This window comes from Rhinoderma darwinii, chromosome 9 (assembly GCF_050947455.1).
Source record: "Rhinoderma darwinii isolate aRhiDar2 chromosome 9, aRhiDar2.hap1, whole genome shotgun sequence".
Classification (NCBI taxonomy): domain Eukaryota; kingdom Metazoa; phylum Chordata; class Amphibia; order Anura; family Rhinodermatidae; genus Rhinoderma; species Rhinoderma darwinii.
In genome coordinates, this window is record NC_134695.1 from 45,878,245 (window position 1) to 45,898,893 (window position 20,649).

General features: G+C 42.7%; 1 protein-coding gene across 1 annotated transcript in view; it reads left to right on the plus strand.

Moving 5' to 3' along the window:
* The window catches only part of CRACR2B (calcium release activated channel regulator 2B), a 58,154-nt gene that overhangs the window by 16,055 nt on the left and 21,450 nt on the right, over nucleotides 1–20,649 (plus strand). Inside the window, exons 2-3 of the mRNA XM_075836953.1 lie at nucleotides 16,220–16,454; nucleotides 19,307–19,418. Of these exons, the coding sequence (XP_075693068.1) occupies nucleotides 16,266–16,454; nucleotides 19,307–19,418 (301 nt within the window). The 5' untranslated portion in view covers nucleotides 16,220–16,265. The remainder of the gene's footprint in view (nucleotides 1–16,219; nucleotides 16,455–19,306; nucleotides 19,419–20,649) is intronic.

The window sequence follows — 20,649 nt, forward strand, 5'->3', positions numbered from 1 at the left end:
CAGCTTGTGCCACTGGAGACACACACCCCAAAAATTGTTAAAAGGGTTCTCCCGGGTATGGCGATGCCATATATGTGGAAGTAAACTGCTGTTTGGGCAAACTGTAGGGTTCAGAAGGGAGGTAGCGCCATTTGGCTTTTGGAGCGTGGATTTTGCTTGTAGTAGTTTTGTTTTGAGTCTTACTGGTGTTTCCGTTTATAATGTGGGGGTACATGTAAGACGGGCGGAGTATATAAGGGGCATAGTCAGGTGGTATAGTGGGGTAAAAAAAAAACAATAAAATAATCCATAGATGTGTGTTATGCTGTGACTTTCTGCACAGGCCGGTGTCGCACTAATAAATGGTCTTTACTTAGTCCCCTTTTGGACCACACTCTGGACCTTTGCAGTTTGGGGGATTTTGCAGGAAAGTGTTGTCCTGGTATAATACGGGCGCCCTCACTTCCAGCAGATATGTTTGGGCCCTCCCCTTCCAGGTTCCCTAATTTTAGGGGCCTTGATAATTCGCCACTTGAAACAGAAGAAACGTTCCCCTCGGGCCGGCACAACTGCATATTTTTATTTCCTGGCTTATTGGTGCCTTGACTAATTTTATTTTTTCATAGACGTAGTGGTATGAGGGCTGTTTTTTTTTTGTGTGTGACGAGCTGTAGTTTTTATTTGTACTATTTTGGGGCACATGCGACTTTTTGATCACTTGTTATCCTTTTTTTTTGGGAGGCAAGGTGACCAAAAAACAGCAATTCTGGCATATTTTTTTAGTTCTTTTTATACAGCGTTCACCACGCATTATAAATTACATGTTCACGTTATTCTGCGTGTCAGTCCGATTCTGGCGATACCAAATTTATAGCACTTTTTATGTTTTACAACTTTTTGCACAATAAAATTACTTTTGTAAAGATAATGGATTTTTTCTGTCGCCAAGTTGTGAGAGCCAGAACGGTTTTACATTTTTCGTCGACGGAGCTGTATGAGGGCTTGTTTTTAGCGAGACGAGTTATAGTTTTTATAGGTACCATTTTTAGGTACATGCGACTTTTTGATCACTTTTTATTTCAATTTTTGGAAGACAAAGTGACCAAAAAATAGCAATTATGTCAGTATTTTTTAGTTTTTTTTTTACGGCGTTCACTGCGCTGGATAAATAACATAATATTTTATAGTTCAGGTCGTTACGGTCGCAGCGATACCAAACATGTATGGCTTTATTATTTTTTTCAATAATAAATGACTTGATAAGTGAAAAAGGGCGATTGTGTTTTGTGTTATTATTTAAAACTTTTATTGTATTTTTTACAACTTTTATTTTTAAATTTTTTACACTTTTTTTTACACTTTTCTTTAGTCCCACTAGGGGACTTGAAGGTCCAACTGTTTTATTGATGTTCTAATACATTGCACTACCTATGTAGTGCAATGTATTAGAACTGTCAGTTGCTCACTGACAGCAAGCCGATCAGGCTCCGCCTCCGGGCGGGGCCTAATCGGCTAACGTAATGGCAGATAGGAAGCCATTGTTAGGCATCCTGTTGCCATAGTAGCAGTCGCCAGCCTTGCCATCGCGTGGCAAGGCTGCCGATTGCATACAAACCACTTTGATGCAGCGATTGCATTGAATCGCTGCATTGAAGGGGTTAATGCCAGGAATCGGAGCTAGCTCCGGTTCCTGGCGATAGATCGGGGTGTCCGCTGTAACATACAGCGGACACCCACTGCTGATGACGCCGGCTCAGCTTCTGAACCGGAAGCTGAGCGGGCGCCATCTTGCCGATGGTACCGGAAGCCTCCTGGGCCCCGCCGACGACGGGGCATAGGAGGATTCCGTTACTGGCGGACCGGGAGGTAAGTATTACCCCTCCGATCGCATTTGCAGCCACCGGCAACCCAGCGATCACGTTGCTTTGTCGCCGGTGGCTATAAACTCCTCACATGCTGCGATCTCTATTGAACGCAGCATGTGAGGGGTTAATCGGTCGGATCGGAGGCTAGCTCCGGTCCTGGCCGATACCTCAGGGTGCCAGCTGTAACATACAGCTGTCACCCGGCGGTGATGTCGCTGGCTCAGCTCCTGAGCCAGCTTCATCTCCATCACGTACAGTTACGTGGAGATGCGGGAAAAGGCCATCTCCCATCACGTAACTGTACGTGAAAATGCGGGAAGGGGTTAAATGGTATAGTCACAGCCATAGTAACACACCCCCTTGCCATTACAAGCCCCAAGTTCCGGGGGTTATTTAAATATCGGGCGCCAAATATAATGGCACCGATATCTAAACAGAGGAGGGTAGAATTTTTTTTTTAAAGTGCCCCAGGGTTTGTGTGATTCGTCGCTCCACAGAACACACTTCCTCTTCCCCAGTGGCGCCGTGCTTTACACCTCTCCATCTGACGCTTGGTGATGTAAGGCTTACGTGTAGCTGCTCGGCCATGGAAACCCATGCCATGAAGCTCCGATTTTTGTTCTGATGATCATGCCAGAGGAAGTTTGGAGCATTGCAGTTAGTTACGAAGCCAGCAGAGAATTGGCGACTGTTATGCACTGTAAGCATCATCACTTTGCGACCCCACTCTGTAACTCTACACAGTTTGTCACTTTTATGGCTGAGTTTCTGTGGTTCCTAATCTCTTCTACTTTACAATAATATCACTCACGGTTGATCGTGGAATATCGAAGAGGGAAAAAATTTCACAAACTAACTTTCTATAATATATATAATAGGTGGAGGCTATAATTTAATTTTAACTCCTGAGATTTGAGGCAAAAGGCGATGTCATTAAAGTTCAGCTAAACGTTTGACAAAGTACTGACATGTCATAGAGACATGACAGAAGTTTGGATTGGTGGGGGTCCGAGCACCTGGACCCCCACTAATCACTAGAACGAAGCAGCTGAAGCGCTAGTGTGAACGCTCGGCCGCTTTCCGTCTGTCTGGCTTTTTCCGGAAATAAATGTATCGGAAGACGGACTCAATAGAAAGTCTGAGCCTGTACTCCGATACATTGGCTTTCCGGAAAAAGCTGAAAAGACACAAGCGCTTCAGCTGCCTCGTTTTAGCGATTGGTGGGGGTCTCTGTTCGGACCCCCACCAATCCAAACTTCTGACATGTTAGCTACACTTTAACCTGGCTTTGTCTTGGAACATCTCAGCCGTTATCACTAAGGGCAATTTTACACTGAGCCCAATTGAAGTGTTTGTGTTTTGTATTCTATTACAGTTTATTACGTAATACTACCTATGGGGCACTGCCTTGTTGTCGAAATCTTAAATTGTTTTCCCTGACATCTATCGTGAGCCAAAGTATATGCCAGATTGACACTGGCAGAACAACCACTCCTGACATTGCTGCACACAAAGCATACAAAACAATACAATAAATAATTTATAGGTGCGACTGGCTGCCAGTGAACTGCACAATGGGTCAAGCAAACAGAAATGAAATCACCGTTCACGCATGATATGCTCTGGATACTGACTCTCCGCGACCACCATCTATACTGATGAAGTAACCTAGTCTTAGAATAGGCCTGTGTTGCTATAATTACTGTACCTCCTATTTTTCCTACTACAAAATCTGCGCTAATTCCATATCTGGCCTTGACCGCCACATTTTGCATTGGGAATCAGCACATCTGTTCACACCCTGTCTCCGCTTTCTGCACAATGTGTCCGCCAAACCTCCCCCCTCAATACACATCACAAACTTACACACTTTCTCACTTCTCTTGCAGTTTATTATCCTGAAACAACATGATTTTTAGCACTGATTCTCATGTTTTATGTTTTCTGAGTTGGAGGGACCTGATACAAGTATTTATCATAAAGTTGTAATGTATTCGTTGTTAGGATCTTGGGTTCCTTAGGGCCGCCAAAGGCCCACTCCCTGTCTAAACAGAACTTGCGCACATCCATTTTTTTTTTTTACTGAATTGTAGTCTTTGTTGCTTTTGTTATCATTGTTCACACAAAACATGTCATGAGTAAGGTATTATGCCCGATGCGCACAACCGTAAAATCGCCCGTAATTACGGGCCCATTTGTTTCTAAGGCCGACGTACACCTTCCCAAAAAAAAAGACGCCCTATTTTTTTATTTTACGGACTGTACTTCCATAATTTATACTGAGAGCATGGCCCGTAAATGCGGCCGGCCGTGACCGTAATTATGGGCACGTTAATGTGCATGGAGCCTAATAGGGTATTTGTGAATCAACCCATAAGAAATGGACCCCAGTGACAAGTGATTGCCTCCAAATAGTGTTGTCTTCTGCTCGAACTTGGGTCCCTTTATTGTTTCAGCAGGGCATATATGGACAGTGATGTCAGGAGGAGAGAAGGACTCCCAGGCAGAGCGCAAGCGGCTCTGCTCTTGGACTCTGTCTCTGGGGAAGCCCCTGACGTCACTGTCAATATATGGACAGTGATGTCAGGAGGAGTCCCAGGGACAGTGACATCAGGGGCTTCCCCTGAAGTGGAATCCCCAGCCAGAGCGTCGGCAATGCTCTGGCTGGGGATTACACTCCTAGGGGGAACCCCAAAGGCGCTACCACCAGGGAGGCTGGCATCTGTGTGGCACTACCTGGGAGGCTGGCATCTGTGTGGCGCTACGTGGGAGGCTGGCGTCTGTGTGGCGCTACCTGGGAGGAGGGGGTCTATGTGGCACTACCTGGGAGGCTGGCGTCTGTGTGGCGCTACCTGGGAGGAGGGGGTCGGTGTGGCGCTACCTGGGAGGAGGGGGTCTGTGTGGCGCTACCTGGGAGGAGGGGGTCTGTGTGGCGCTACCTGGGAGGAGGGGGTCTGTGTGGCGCTACCTGGGAGGAGGGGGTCTGTGGGGCGCTACCTGGGAGGAGGGGGTCTGTGGGGCGCTACCTGGGAGGAGGGGGTCTGTGGGGCGCTACCTGGGATGATGGGGTCTGTGGGGCACAACCAGGGAGGAGGGTTCTGTGTGGCATGGGGTCTTTGTTGCACTACCTGGGAGGAGGGGGATGTGTGGCACTACCTTGGAGGGGGGTTGTGTGGCACTATACAGAGGGCACTAAATTTATGGGGGTACAAACTGGGGGCCTAACGCCTATATGGGGGCACAAAGTGAAATTTTCTGCCATTTTACTGCCGCTGTGAATGTCCCCGCAAAGGAGCCTACTTAGTCTGTGTTGCCCAAGGGCCCACATAATCCAGCCCTGTCGGTGACATTAGACTGATGTGTATGGAAACGTTTATAAGGGAATATTTAATTCTATTCCAACAAAAAGCATTCATGAAATGTATAATTAAAAGGTCTATCAGTGTGATCGAGCTGTTACTGATTAAATCTAAGTTCATAACTTAGATGTGATTGACATGCAGGAGCCACCTGTGATCTGAGACACACAGGACCCGCTGACACTGAACCCGCCAGGTCCGCAGAAATGAAGGACTCCAGTCACAGCGAAAGATAAAGCTGCTCTGCATACAGAATACAGAACAGTTGTATCTCAGACAGACAGTAAAGATAATCTTTAATAAAAACTACTTAGAAAGTTGCACGAATCACACTGATTGACCTTTTTATTATTATTATTATTTTTTTTTATAAATGAAATGCCATTCAAAGGTTTACATAGCCTTTAAAGAAAATGTTCACTCTTGAATACTATTCTTTTATTATCTAAAAAGTTTGTTTATTTCAGTTATTAAATTCAAAAAGTGAAACTCTAAGTCCAGCATTTTTTTCTTCTAATGTTGATAATCATGGTAACAGTTAATGAAAACCCAAAATTTTGTGTCTCAGGAAATTTTGAATATTTTATAAGCCCAATTTCAAAAATGATTTTTAATACAGAAATGTTGTCCTACTGAAAAGTATGTCCAATACTTTGTCGGGGCTCCTTTTGCATGAATTACTGTATCAATTTGGCGTGGCATGGAGGCGATCAGCCTGTGGCACTGCTGAGGTGTTATGGAAGCCCAGGTTGCTTTGAGACCTTCAGCTCGTCTGCGTTGGGTCTGGTCTCATCTTCCTCCTGACAATACCCTATAGATTCTCTATTGGGTTTACATCAGGCGAGTTTGCTGGCCAATCAAGCGCAGTGATACTGTTATTACACCAGGTATTGGTACTTTTGGCAGTGTGGGCAGGTGCCAAGTCCTGCTGGAAAATGAAATCAGCATCTCCATACGGTTTGTCAGCAGAGGGAAGCATGAAGTAATATGACTTGATATAACACATTCTGCCCAGGAAAAAAAAACGCCTCTGGTGAAAGCAGGTAAGAGCAGTGAGGAGGAACGAAGGGTTTGGGACCCTCATGCTTTCGATTGATGGGGGTACCAGCGGTGGGGCCCAGCAATCAGATAAGTGATAGTTGTCAATATCTTGTTTGCTTGTATTAGCCCACATTTTTATGCATGGGGGTAATAATGCTTTATTCAGTAGCGCGTGGGTTTGACTAAGCTGTTGACTCTCTTGGGCGAACCTTCTTGGTCACAAGAACAGCTTATAAATTCTACCAGCAAAGGCCCCTCTGCCACAAGTGAAGACACCAGTACTATAAATGGCACGTGGTAGGTAGGGGGCCATGTTTTAGGTTTTGCATTGTGACCTAGGTCGCTCCAAGTTATGCCTCTGCTAGCAATCCAAAGTGCGGAGGCGCCAGGGCACATGCCCTATTCGCTCTCCCAATCTGGCCCTGATTCTTATTATAAAATGTCCCCAGGATACAGTTTTCCTTTATTAAAACAACATCTAGAGAGCTGCATTCCAGCATTAGCCGAGGTACAAAAAAATGTGAATTTTTTATTTTTTTTATATGACGCCATCTGTTCTAGTAAATATAGTGCCAATTTACAAAGGGTGCAATTGTATGCACACACCCTTGTTAATCCCGTAAAAGTTTTAAAGGACGCACACTGCCTCACCACCTAATTTATAACATTTGTCCTCTTAGACAGGTTCCACTCCTGACTGGTCTTTAACTTCAGTCCAAACACCATTTTTTTAAATCAAATCTTATCGGAAGTCTCAGAGCAACTGTTTATCCTGCAGAATCTGCATTCAGAATGTATATGCAAATAAAAGGTCAGAGGACCGGAATTTCTCCACCTCTAATAAAAGGTCCTGTAAAATTCATTTTCAGAGATTTTTATAGGGAGTTTATTTGAAATAAGTCAACATGATAGGTACGTCAAATTATCCATGTTAAAATAACAATTGCTAAAGGCATTTGGGCAGTACCCCTTCATCTGTCAGCTTATATTGTATACAAAATATATTCCTCCGAATTCTAGGAGCATGCTCAGAACTTCAAATCCTTTGCAAAGTCCACGTGTTCGCATGCAGATTTGTAGGGGATTTACCCTTTTCAGGGCAAGGGTGAAATCCACTGTAAAATTCTGCAACATGATAGGGCATGCCATGGATTTGAAAATCTGCAGCAAATCCTAAAATCAATGTCGAATTTTTTATTTTTTTTTAATTTAACATTGAACTTTGCTGTGCCTTTTTTTTGGTGCCGAATCTGACTTGAAAATTCACAACAAACCTGCCCCGCCTGACCATACACTAATAGGAATGCTGGGTCTTAAAAAATGTTCACATTCGGGTATTTGGTAACAATCAATAATAAGTCCATTAATAATAGTCAATTAATATTTAAAGCTGTACTGTTGAGCTCCGGGAACAGCTACGTTCTCTGGTATTGAAAGTCTCATACATTTCCGGAAGCAACGGCTGTTTTTTTTTTATTTTTTCTTCCCCCTTCGGTCTGAAGTTCACCTTTAACTTCGTGTCATGAAAAATATAAATTTTGCTGTATTCACTTAATGGTGACAGTCTATTTGCTTATCTCGTCTACAAATACACATAGCAAATGTACATGATTTCAAGGGCACCACAGACGTTCGATATAGGCCCGTTCATCTCCATTAACCCGTTTCCTACTTGGCTGCCAATCATTTCCAGCAAATGTAGGTGTTATGTAGGAAATGAAAACCACTATTCCCATGGCTCACAGCCACACATAGCATTCCTAAGGATAATATCAAACTGTATGTAAAAATCTAAATAAAGGAAACAAAATGTCACATTGGGCAACATTGGTACCGCGGCCTTGTTCTTCCCATCGGCAGTACCGTAACCTCGATTGTCTTCTTTAAAATCAATAGCGTCCATTCGGGGTTGCCAGTGTGATGGTCATGGCTCCTTTTATAATTGGAAGCCATGACACGTGTGAACAGAGCCTAACTAGAAGGACTAGTGTGGTTGACAGTTTGTCAGCTGATCTAGGTAGCAAAACATTTTTTTTAATATACATTTTATATATATTTAACTTTGTTTCAGAATCTTTTTGTAAGAATAATTGTAAAAAGTTGCAAGTGCTAATTTATGGCTTTGATTTCTTTATCCTTATGATGATGTCACCAATAAATGGAATTCAAGCTGCTCATTGAATTATGATATGAAGATTTTAATTTTATTTCCAGGATCTGTTTTTTTTTGTTTTTTTTTTTTGGGTTTTAATCATTATGCAGCCATTTGATTATTTTGGTTCCTGTAAAACCAACTACAAGAAACGGTTGCTGGTTCCGGTCTTAAGATCTGCTGATGTCGATGGGTGACATTAAAATCATCTTATAAGACCTGTATACACAAAGAAGGAAATGGCCTTTTCTGAATAGTAAGACTTTGGCTTCTGCTCTTATCTGGAACAAGTTTGAAAACAAATAAAGATTAATTTCTCTAGGAGTCCCTGAACTTGCTGGCGATCCTGCCAAGGAATACCTTGCTCTAATGTCCATGCTAAGCGTAAAGGACGGGTGACATTTATTACAAAACAAAAAAAAACTAATTGAGTACGTTTCACCATCGTGACCCTGAAGAAGATTCCTTCAGGGCAGGGAAATACAGATGATTTGACTTGCATATTTTTAAGAGCGAAGATCCATGGTTTAGTTTTATTATAATAGCATATAACATTTCACAAATGCAATAAAGTAAACATTTTAATACAGCACCGTTTCAGGTCCCAGAACCAGTAAAGAGGACTGGACCTGCTTATTTTAATCTCCGTAGTAGTATTACGATTTTAAGAATATATTATGTGAGAATCGGGGGTTTCCTGCTTGTTCCAACAGAAATAAGTACAAATTCAGAAGGTGCGTGTTAAAGGCGGGATTAGTAGGTATAATTGTTAACCAAAATATTTTTAGCTGGCAACCAGCAGTTTTGTATGGCCAGTTTTCTAGGCTAAGGGTACATAGGCAACGTTTAGGTATCACAAATGGAGTGATACCTAAATCTAGTTTTTCTATGCTACTTACTTTCCTATATCCTCTCGTTTCATTATGTGTCTCCCTCCAAAAGTCATGTCCTGGGTGCACCTAAAACAGGCGTGGACAAGCTTAGCCAGGTCTAGGAGCCAACTCCAAAAGTTAGACAGCAATGACTTCCGGCGCTGGCGATGCAGGACGTGTGACTGAGCTCCCGCTCCCAACTGACCTGAGTGCTTGCAACATTCGCTTCGGCGGCAAACATCGGATAGCAGACAGGGACGTCTCCAGCATTGTCTGCATGGACCGTTACCTCCTCCGCAGCGCACACAAGCCAGCCATGGAAGATTCAGACGCGGCCGTTGAACAGAAAGGCAAGATGGCGGTGCTTCCCGCCACTTCTCCCCCACTGTACTAACAGCAAGACGAGATGCAGCAGCCCCAATCTCCGTCTCCATATAGTGCAGAGCTCATATCTTCTCCTGCACCTGTTTGATTATGTGGCACTGGCACATGAAGTGGCTAAGCGGATAGCTCCGGACCTACAAAAAGCACTGAAAAAAAACGGTGCAATCTTCTCTTAACCGCATGCATGCGGACCTGGCAAAACACTTCCAGGACTGGTGGAACGGGATAACGCTGTTGGAGCGCTTGCAATCCACGCTCAAAGTGGTGTCTACTACTACTCAATTGGGGGACACGGTGGAGGACCTAGAAAACCGCTCCAGGAGGAGTAATCTGCAAATTGTGGGTCTGAAAGAGACGGTAATTCCTTCTGATTTGCAGCGCCTGTGTGAGAGGGCATTACCAGCAGCACTAGGTCTCCAACGCCCATGCCGGGTGGGAGGAGCGCACAAATTGGGACCAGACCCGAGGAATCTTCTGCCAGCTGACAATAGATCACCTCTCCCCAGACAAGTCATATTTAAGCTGCTGGATTATAATGACAAGGTGGCACTCGTGAAGGCATATTGCCGTAGATCTCGACCCTTGGAGGTTATGGAAATGAGGGTGCTTCTTTTCGAGGACTATTCTATGGAGGTCGCGAAACGACGCCGCTCTTTTAGTAAGATCTGCCTTATTCCAAGCTAAAGTACGCTTTAACCTACAGTACCCAGGCATCCTACAGGTGTTTCAAGCGAACGGACGGACCAAGGCGTTTACTTCAGTGAACGGAGCCGAGGAAGCACTTGCGGAGTTTTATGTAGGGAGTGCCCCCCACAGGATGGGCGACGCAGTCCACGTCGCAAGTCAAGAGATGTCGGACGGAGTCGTTCGGATTTGGAGTGGACCTGGTTGGAAGCTCTCCTTTCCACACCTGGAAGGGTTCGTGGAGGAAGATCAAGGAACAGAGGGGACTCTCCGAAACCGCAGAGACGGCCGCGAGACCGGACTCCGTCTCCGTCTCCTGATTGAAGATTCTACAGGGCCATTCTATCTTACGGGTTAGTTCTGTGGACGCTGTAGGCCAACTACTCGGTTAACTCCTTTACAGGTACCTCTGGGTCGTTATCCATGTGTGCCCTGTAGCGATGCACTTTTTCTATTTTCATATGATCTAATTCTATGCGGTTTGCTTTATGATATAATGTCGTATATATACTGCAAGGGGTCGTTGATATGGTCTGTTATATCTCTATTTATATACATAGTATATATTTTGTTCTGCAGGTCGGGGAGGAAGGGATATGCTTTGCACGGCAGAAAAAAATGAAGTCCATTATGCCAATGGGTACTAGGGTTATGAATGCCTTTAACACCAGCGTTCTTTTTCTTTATTTCTGTCAGTCTGTTGATTTTGCGTTCGTTCTTGTTCTTCATGCCTGGTTTTGGGTATGTATTTAGTGTTTATGCATGGCTTTTATGTAAAGATGGATCCGACTTCCCGAACCGCTCACGGCTTTTTGACACCTTAGCTCATCTTATGCATAGTCTAATTACATGAAAATAGTTTCATGGAATGTCAAGGGGCTTAGATCCTCACAGAAAAGGACCAAACTCTTGAGGCACATGAAAAGATTACACCCAGATGTAGTCCTGTTACAGGAAACTCACCTTGCTGAACCAGAATTTAAATATTTACAAAAGTTCTGGGTGGGTCAAGTTTTTGGCTCGGCTGCTAGAGACGGTAAGGCGGGAGTCATAATACTGATGCACAAAAATTTTGCCTGTACTGCAGTGACTCAGGATCGTGACGATGAGGGCCGTTGGATCCATATAGTGGTGGAACATGCAGGGGAAACTTTCAGTATCTATAATGTTTATGGTCCTAATACGGCCAATGCCCGTTTTTTCCGTCAGTTGGAAACTCAGCTTCAATAAGATCGTAACAAATTGTTAGTGCTAGGGGGAGACCTCAATACTGTAAGGTCATAGGAGAAAGGCAAAGGATGGATCCAGCACTGAGTCCTTTTGGGTCTGTTAAAAATAGGAAGCTTCTTCCAAGTTTTATTGTCAAAAAGAGATAAAAACATGACTAAGCTCACACTGCTACAATCCCTCTATTGTACTCCGGGAATATCTACCATTACCGCAATTGTTTTTATCTCTTTTTGACAATAAAACTTGGAAGAAGCTTCCTATTTTTAACAGACCCAAAAGGACTCAGCGCTGAATCCATTCTTTGCCTTTCTTCTATGTTTATACGTGTGCCGACACGAGGACCCGTGCGCGATACCATACATCTGTGATAAGGTGAGCTGGAGGAACCCTCCTATTTGTTTCTACTGTAAGGTCACCTAGGGAGGATAGGAGCGCAATATCTATTTCGCATAGGGATTTGATCTTGCCAGATTTTTTCCGAGACCCCCCCCCCCCCACCACCCCCCTTGATACACACAATTTTACTGGTGGCCCTGAGGTGCCTTCTCTGTAGATGGCTGGAAGCTGACACCCTGGCTCTTGACATTATCGTGTTACATTTGAAACCGTTATTAGCTCTTGAACGAGTGGAGGGGGAAAGACGGAAAGAAGCGGGAGCTAAGAAGCTATTTGCTAAATGGCGAATCTTTATTGAATCGCAATGCACAGCTGCCGAGGTGGCGGAAATTGTTACGACTTTTCGGCACACTGCTTGGTATCATACGCAGCTTCTGGCAGGCACTTTAGGTGGTTTACAAATCCGGTCTTGATAGAAGATGGTAGGGGGGAGATCTCTGGCTTATTAGAATTATACTCTATGCGATGTTTACAGCGTTTGCAGGTAAGTAGCTACATCGACTTACCTGCAAACGCCGATGCTGCTGCAGAATCAACTGTAGCCTCTGGTGCCGATGTGTCCTCGCTCGTCCGACACGATGCAGGACCTGGGGCAGGAAGTGAGTGACATCACAGCGTGATCTCGCGAGGACACGCTGTGTGTCTGTGCACTGCCAGAAGCTGGGTGTTAACGAAGAGAAGTGGATGATGCTGATTCGTCAGCATCATACACTCCCATTCACAACGCCCAGCTAGTAAAAGAAGTAAAAACGCCCAGATGTACGCACATAATACACGCCCAGTTGTACTTTAACTTTAAACACGCCCAGTTGTACTTTAGAAAGCCTCATTTGCATAAATATAAAAATGGTCATAACTTGGCCAAAAATGCTCGTTTTTAAAAAAAAAACAAAAAACGTTACTCTTATCTCCATTGCAGCGCCGATCTGCTGCAATAGGAGATGGGGGTTGCAAAATCTGGTGACAGAGCCTCTTTAACACAAAATGTGAAAAATTGTCAATAAAAATGTTTAAAAAAAAAAAAAAAAAAAGACAGCAATGATACATTGTAGAACTGGGTCCACACAACAACCCATGCAAAGCCTACCTTCTCCTTCCTACGTGTAGTAACTTCCCAGATACTCCCACAATTCATCCTCTGTTGGCATGAGGCTACATACTAGCAGCCTATTGGCAGTAATCCCCTTAGTTATGCCGATTGAGAGCATTTCCTTATGAATTGACAATAAAAAAGTTTCATTTAACAGATAACGATCGTTGAGAAGTAGGGTTTTGTTGCCTACTCCCACAGACCCAATGTAAAGATAGACCATGGGTACTTGAAAGGCCAATCTTTATTAGGTAGTGGTGTTGAGTTCCCCGCCCTTAGGTCCCCTTTTGTATCTGCACTGGCTATACAGTCAGTCAACCCTTAAGGGGTTATTTCTCCCGCGATACTAGACTGAGTAATTCCTCACCATTCTAAGGGCCTTTTAGCTTTTTACATTGTTTTGCTACATTTTCTTACTCGAAGAATATTTTTGATTATTCGCAATGTCAACTTCTCTATTTAAAATAAAATCCCCTTAAAGTGTGTCTGTAACCCATTTTTGGGGTCTTATCAGTATTAGGTGATGATATATTCCCTCATGGGCATTCTGGGAGTTTTATATCTTTTTACTTTTTTACTCTCTTGCATTTTTCAGTAACTTTCCCTTTTTGAAGTGAATAAGTCTACAGGCTGGAGCAGCAGTAAAAGCTATGACCCATCAGATTCAACAGAATATTTTATGTGACATGATCGACCATTTAACAGCTGAATTCTGTGATCTTATGCCTCCTTCACCTAGGGGGTTTTGTCTGAAATTTTTGTCAGTGTTTTTTTTTTTTTTTTTTTCGTAAAATGCATTTTTATTTTTTTTTGTATGCTTTTTTAATTTAGTCTCATTTTATACATGAGGTTGTCATAGCATTTTTTTGAAGTTCTATAAAGAAGCCTATGGAGTAAAAGGCTAAAAAAAAAAGAAGAGAAACACCATATCTAGAACATGCTGCGTTTAAAAAAAGAAACGAAAAAAAAAATGGCTACTGACCTAAAACGCTAGAAAGACTTCAAACACCAAAACACGGTGGATTTATGCTTTCTCATATTTTATTTTAGGCTCTAAACAACTGGCTGCAAGGTTTTTGCGATTAAACGCTTATCACCTACCCTGTGGATCGGTGAGAAGTTGTTTTGGTTGGATAACCACTTGGGTATCGGTTCATAGCTTCCACATCGTGATATATTCATAAATTCAATAGCTAGTAAAATTTGGAAAAGAAAGTTTAAAATAATTTGCAGTTGGTACATTGTTCCTAGCAGGGTAGATTACGAGTCAAGAAAGGGCAAAAAGGGCATGGCCTTAGGAAGGAATCTAATAGCATTATCCTTTAGAGTTTATGAAGCTCTTAAAGGGTTTTTTCCATCAGAGGCATTTATGACATCCACAGGATATGTCATGTCAGATGCGAGTCCCACCTATCTCTAGAACGGGGCCCCCTAAACCCCTTTCTACTGCTCTGTTTAGTTTCTGAAGCGTGTGATTTCCGACAATGAATTACGGAACCAGCGCAGCTCGCTGTTCTACGCGGTTTCCGTAACTGCCATAGTAGTGAATGGCAGTTATGGAAGAAGCGTAGCATGTTTCTGTAACCACCATTCGGTTCTATGGGACTTACGGAAACTGTGTAGCTCAGCCAAGCTGCGCTGTTTCCATAATTCATGGTCGGAAATCACACGAATCTGCTACAACACAGAGAGGTAGAACGGGGTTTAGGGGGACCAGTTCTAGAGATAGGTGGGTCCTGTGGATATGTCATAAATGTCTCTGATGGGAAAACCCAATTAAGGCTAGGACTCCACTGGGACTTTTAGGGACTTTTCGTATGGACATGTATATAGTTTAACGATTGTGCTAATATTTGTTTTTCTGATTTGTCAGTCCAATCCGCTAATGGTACTTTTACACCGGCCAATTCACGTTACACCGATCGCTCGTCCCCATACATGTGTATCATGTCGGCAGCACGTCTCCCTGTTTGCACATAGAGATGTGCTGCCGACGACGATAATTTTTTGCACATTTAAAATGATACGATCAGCAGAAGAACAAGCGTTTGCTGGTTTATCGGCTGATTGTTGCCCTGGTTTCTGTAAACGCTTGTTTGCCCGTTAATTGGCCAGTGTAAAAGGTCCTTAAGGCACTGTTCATATCTGTGTCGGAGGCTGCGTCAAAAGCCGCCGCAGGCTACACCATATTTTCTGGACAAAATAGCGCAGAATAATGGTAATAGAGACACCGCTGTGAATAGAGTAACTCTTGGCTAGCTCCGGCTTTTCTGCCCATGTGTTTCTACCATAGAACCAACTTTTATTTGCCGAGGGATTCCACAGGGTTTCAGTTGATTGTTTGAAGTTGTGTTTGTGCAAAAAAAATCTGTGTATAGTTCTTCTAGTTCACAGTAATGTTTTCCCCAGTGTTGGTCCCGGCTGTATTTGTTTCGTGCCTTGGTCTGGTTTCCACATCATGTTTGGATGTTATTTGCGTGAGTCCTGGAAATGCTTTGTGTTTTTTTTCCATTTTAGTGTTTAGAAAGTGACAGTGAATGTTTTTTCAGTGCATTGCTTTCTGTGCTTAACTAAACAAGTATACCATAGCTTTGTGTGCGGAGCATTAGGAATTGTCCACCTCATAGTCAGTATGTCATGGACGGTAAATGTTATGCTTGACTACAGATTACATGCAAATCTAGGCGATTTGACCATAGTCATGCTCCGCTTTATTTCTCATGCACATATTTTCCAGCAGCTATTTTTGCGAAGGGTTATAAGAAAATACTTTTGGCCGGATCGTCTCTTCAGTTTTCTAATTTGAATAAAGAGTTTTAAAGAGGACCTGTCCGCTCTTCTCATGTCTGCTTTAGCAAATACTTGTATTCCTAATAAAAAAAACAATTGCGGAACACACTCTGTCATGCCGTTCCTCTGTTATTCCCCCTGGAAATTTATGAATATATGACAACTTGGTGTTACCATTCCCCTTGTCAAGGGGTGTGTCCCTACACACTGACACTGCCCAATCAGTACTGACCTTGTCAATATTACGTACCATACAAAATCACAGCATAAAAAAAGGCAGTTGGGAAACCATTTCACGTATTTTGCGCTATTTTCAGACTTTCTATTGTCACCTGTCACTAAACGCTTAAATATGGTATTTTCTTGTGTCTCTGCAGCGATCCACTGAAAATTACTGGTGGCTAAACCCTGCCACCCCCAGACATGGAACAAAGGGGTACCTCTCCAAGGTGCTCTCCATGTCTTAGGGGAAGAAAAGGGTTAAAAGCTTCCAGCGGGTCACCACCATCACTTCTGTCAAGAGATTCTGAGGAAATGATGGGCAAAGCTGAGGAACTTTTCCAACTTTGTGATAAGGAGGAAAAAGGCTTAATAACCAAACGAGATCTTCAGGTAAGTCAACCTTCAACGTCTTAGTTCTTGCTTGTGTTTCATTATCTCAATTATATGCAAAATTCTCTTTGACCTTTTGTATATTACAGTAAATTTCAATTATGTTGTAGGACTAAAGGTCAATGGTATTGTAAAAAAAAAAAAAATCAGTGACATCGTTGGTCATAGTAAGGCTGTTTATAAACCAAAGATCTACACTGAGACGTCTTCTCATTCATCTGGTTCTTGGATAATCTTTGTGCCATCAATGGAGGTTTTGGTGTGTGAAAATTTGTATTCCTGATGGTTTGATGCTCTCACCTTTCACATACACATATAGCGCCCCTAAAATAAATACTTAGTCCTAGTGTGTACAGAACTAATTAAAAACCCCCATGGTCTAGATCAAGAGTGGACAAACCTTTTCAATGTGACATGTACTTTTTGTGGAGTCTGAGTTGCCTGATGTACCTGGGCACCAGATATTCGGGAGAGGAGGGAGCTTCTGTAAAAAAAAAAATTCAGATTCCCAAGTGCCCCCATAACATTGATAGCAGCCGGTTCACTTATTGCACTTGATTCACAGTCATGTCTCCTCCTTCCTACATGATCATTCTGCTCTTCATCTCTACCCTGCTGTGTGCTAGAGTGTTTATTAGCGGTCAACTACTGTATGAGACCCACACCAGCTTATAGCACTGGTCAAGACACGCAAGTCCCTGAATGATTCATCAATGAGAAGAGTGGTGACGGGCACGCTGAAACATAAACCTATAAAGATGCGGTTTTCCATTTTCTATGTTGAAGCCCACAAGAGAACAGCTTGGTGGCCCAATATCTAGATCTACGAGCACTGGCTCTGTGGTCTACCGGTAGATCACAATTTACTACTTGGCCACCCCTGGTCTAGATATACATGTCCTTTTTAATAATTTATTTGAAGTATTCAATTTAGAGAAACTATAGAAACATTAACCACCTTGCGGCTTTATGTGCTCTCCTTGCAATTTTATTTATTTTTTCTATTTTGTCTTTTTTTATGAAGGATGTCGTTTTTTTTTTTTTGTTTTTTTTTCCTTTTTACACACATATGGGGAGAATTATTTGTTTTATACACCAGTCCAAAAAGGTGCACGCCTACATTTGGCGTATTTTGGCCTCTCCTAAAGTCAGAAAATGATAGCAGGTGTTGACTTGTGCTGAAATTCACACCGTTTTCTGGCTTTAGTATGAATAAATCTGTTCGAAAAGGTGGAGCCCACGCCCAGTAAACCCTGACCACTTTTCGTGGCACTTTAAAAAATTGCTGAGGAATGTCGCTAATATTCTCACAAATATGGAATGTGCCATGATTTGCCATCTTTTTAAGCCAATTCAGGCGCAAAGCTATTGATAAATTCTCTCCATAATTATTGGTGGATATTTAGGATTTGTATTCATAATTTATAATTAGTATTGTTTTATTAGTAGTATTAGCATTAGTTGTATTATTAATATTTGCATTTCTTATTTGGTTTTATTATGTTATTATTATTATTATTATTTTGTTAGTTTTTATTTTATTTTTTTTTACTTTGCATCGACTGGTTAATGGCAAGGTCGGGAAATACCCTTGGAGACTTTTATTATTTATTTTTGCACTACATATTTCTCCTTTAACTGGAGCTTTCAATTCATCCCCAGTTAAAGGGGAGAACAAGATGATCATTTAAATGTTTTCGCAATCAGGGTGGTGCTGGGTCTAGTTAGAACCAGCAGCTCTTTGATTTGACATTTGTCCCGTGTCGCTGCCTCTGTTGTATAGACAGAGCTCATTAAAAGAGCAGAAACTGTAAAAAAAATAAAAAATTGGCCTTGTCTACTGCCTCTTCAAAGACCTCCGGCGGCATGTGTCGGCAGAATAAGGCCCCTTATGGCCACTGTAATAATACTTATAGGTGGGGGTTCTAGTGTAAATTCACTTTTAACAAGATTCTACAGTTTGTCTACATAAAAAGTTGCAGAACGTTACAAATATTTTGCTTTATTATTTTTGCAGTGATTTAAAGTTTATATTTTTTTCTCCATTCATACCTGGAGCTGGCTTTCAAAATGGAGCGGTTTGCCCTTGGAAACAGACAGTGGTTTATATTTAGGCCTTATTCACACGAACGTGTATTACGTCCGTGATACGCGCGTGAAAATCACGCGCTTCGCACGGACCTATGTTATGTCACCTACGGCCGTTCAGACAGTCCGTGATTTTCACGCAGCGTGTGTCCGCTGCGTAAAACTCATGACATGCCCTATACTTGGCCGTTTTTCGTGCATCACGCACCCATTGAAGTCAATGGGTGCGTGAAAATCGCGCACGGTACACCGAAGCACTTCCGTGTGACGCGTGTGATTCGCGCAACAGATAAAGAATTGAAGGAAAAAATAAAAGCACTTAATTTCTTTTTCTAAACTTCAAAACCGCGTGTCATAAGCATGGCATATGCGTGAAAATCACACGCAACTGCAACGCGCGCGAAACGCACACGTTCGTGTGAATAAGGCCTTACTGTCAGAAGTGTCGCTTAACAATTTAGCTCTAATGCTGGCTATAGACCTTTGCTTAATGTTAGTCACAATCCGCCAACTATCTGATGTGTATGTGGACAGTCCAAATATGTTTGATCCTATGTTCCCCCTGGAGATGAGCGCTGCCAAAGGTATTCTGGCAACCGCTTATCAATGTAAAGTAAACCTGCGTGGTCAAGCAGGTTCAAGTATTCACGGTGACCAGGAGGTCCTGTCTACCAAAGAGCAATTTTGCGCGGGTTGCCTCTGTAATGGAATCACTGTGCTGACTTGTAACTGTTTTGTCATTTTGTTTTCTTCTTTTTTTTTAGCGGCTACAGAATGAGCTTCCTCTCACACCAGAACAATTGGAAGCTGTATTTGACAGCCTAGACCAGAACAATAATGGCTACCTCACTCCTGTGGAGTTCAGCATGGGCCTTGGTAAAGTTCTGTTCATTTTTATAATTCTATTGTTTTACCTCACTATAAATAGTCGCTAAAAAGGTGTTTCATATTTGGTTCTACTTTCAAACTCAAAAGTTGATGATTAAATAAATGACACCTATATCGACCATAAAATATTCTGACCACGATTAGTGACATCGGTACTAAATACAACCAGGCCCTAATACCTTGGAGGTTCATAGATTAACATGTAACCTAAAACGGCAGAGACATCAAGCTTGACGAACTTATCAAATGTATACTTCATTTTACATTGTGTGCAGGTCATATATAATAAGAAAAGCCACAGATGGTTAGATGGAAAGCCTAAGTATACCTATGGGATCCGTGCCCTGGAACCTGAGGTTGCTGCAAATCAAGTGCGATCTGTAACCAAGAAAGGAAGTTATTACATAATTCAAGATACAGTAAAATTCCTTTAATCCAGCATCTAGTTACCTGAAAGTGCAGAAAAATGTAAATCTTAAGATTTGGCCGTTTGTGCACAGGATTTGGTCAAGTTGGGGTTCACAGGTTTTGTTATGAATATGTGGTGTACTTAAAACTGCAAATAGATGCACATGAACGTGATACAATCAGTGCCCCAATATATAGTGAATAAATAATGTTCCTATACAGTGTGTATAAATAATGCTGCCATACCGTGCACCTAACCAATGCCACCATGCATTGCCATGATGTGCAAATAAACAATGGCACTATGCTGCACTATGAGAGCTCCCAATGACCACGCCATCAGAATACCTCCATTAGTAGTGCCATAATAGGCAACAGAGCCCCCAGTACACAGAAATTCTTGCAGAATGCTCCCCCTACACAATAGTGCCAGCAGTGTGCAGCAGCAGAATCGATTCTAGCTTTTCTGCTGCCTGAGGCGAAAATTAAAATGGCGCACCCAGGTCTTGATTGACATCTCCTGGCTGTTCTACGCCACTAGCAGCCTCCTCCAACTCTTGCAGATGCGCCGTTGCCTTGTACTCCCCTGGCATGCGCTGCGCAGCAATGAAGCCGGGCAGAAGTCACAACGCTGCACGGTACGTGCCCAAGTAGTACAACGCAATGGCGCATCCGAGAAAGTTAGAGGAGGCTTCTAGAGATGTATAGCAGCCAGGGGATGTCAATCAAGCATGGAAAGGTGGGTTTGGAGGCAGGACTATGTGACTCTTCAGGATAGCGGCACCGCCCCATGACCCTTTATTGAGTAGCA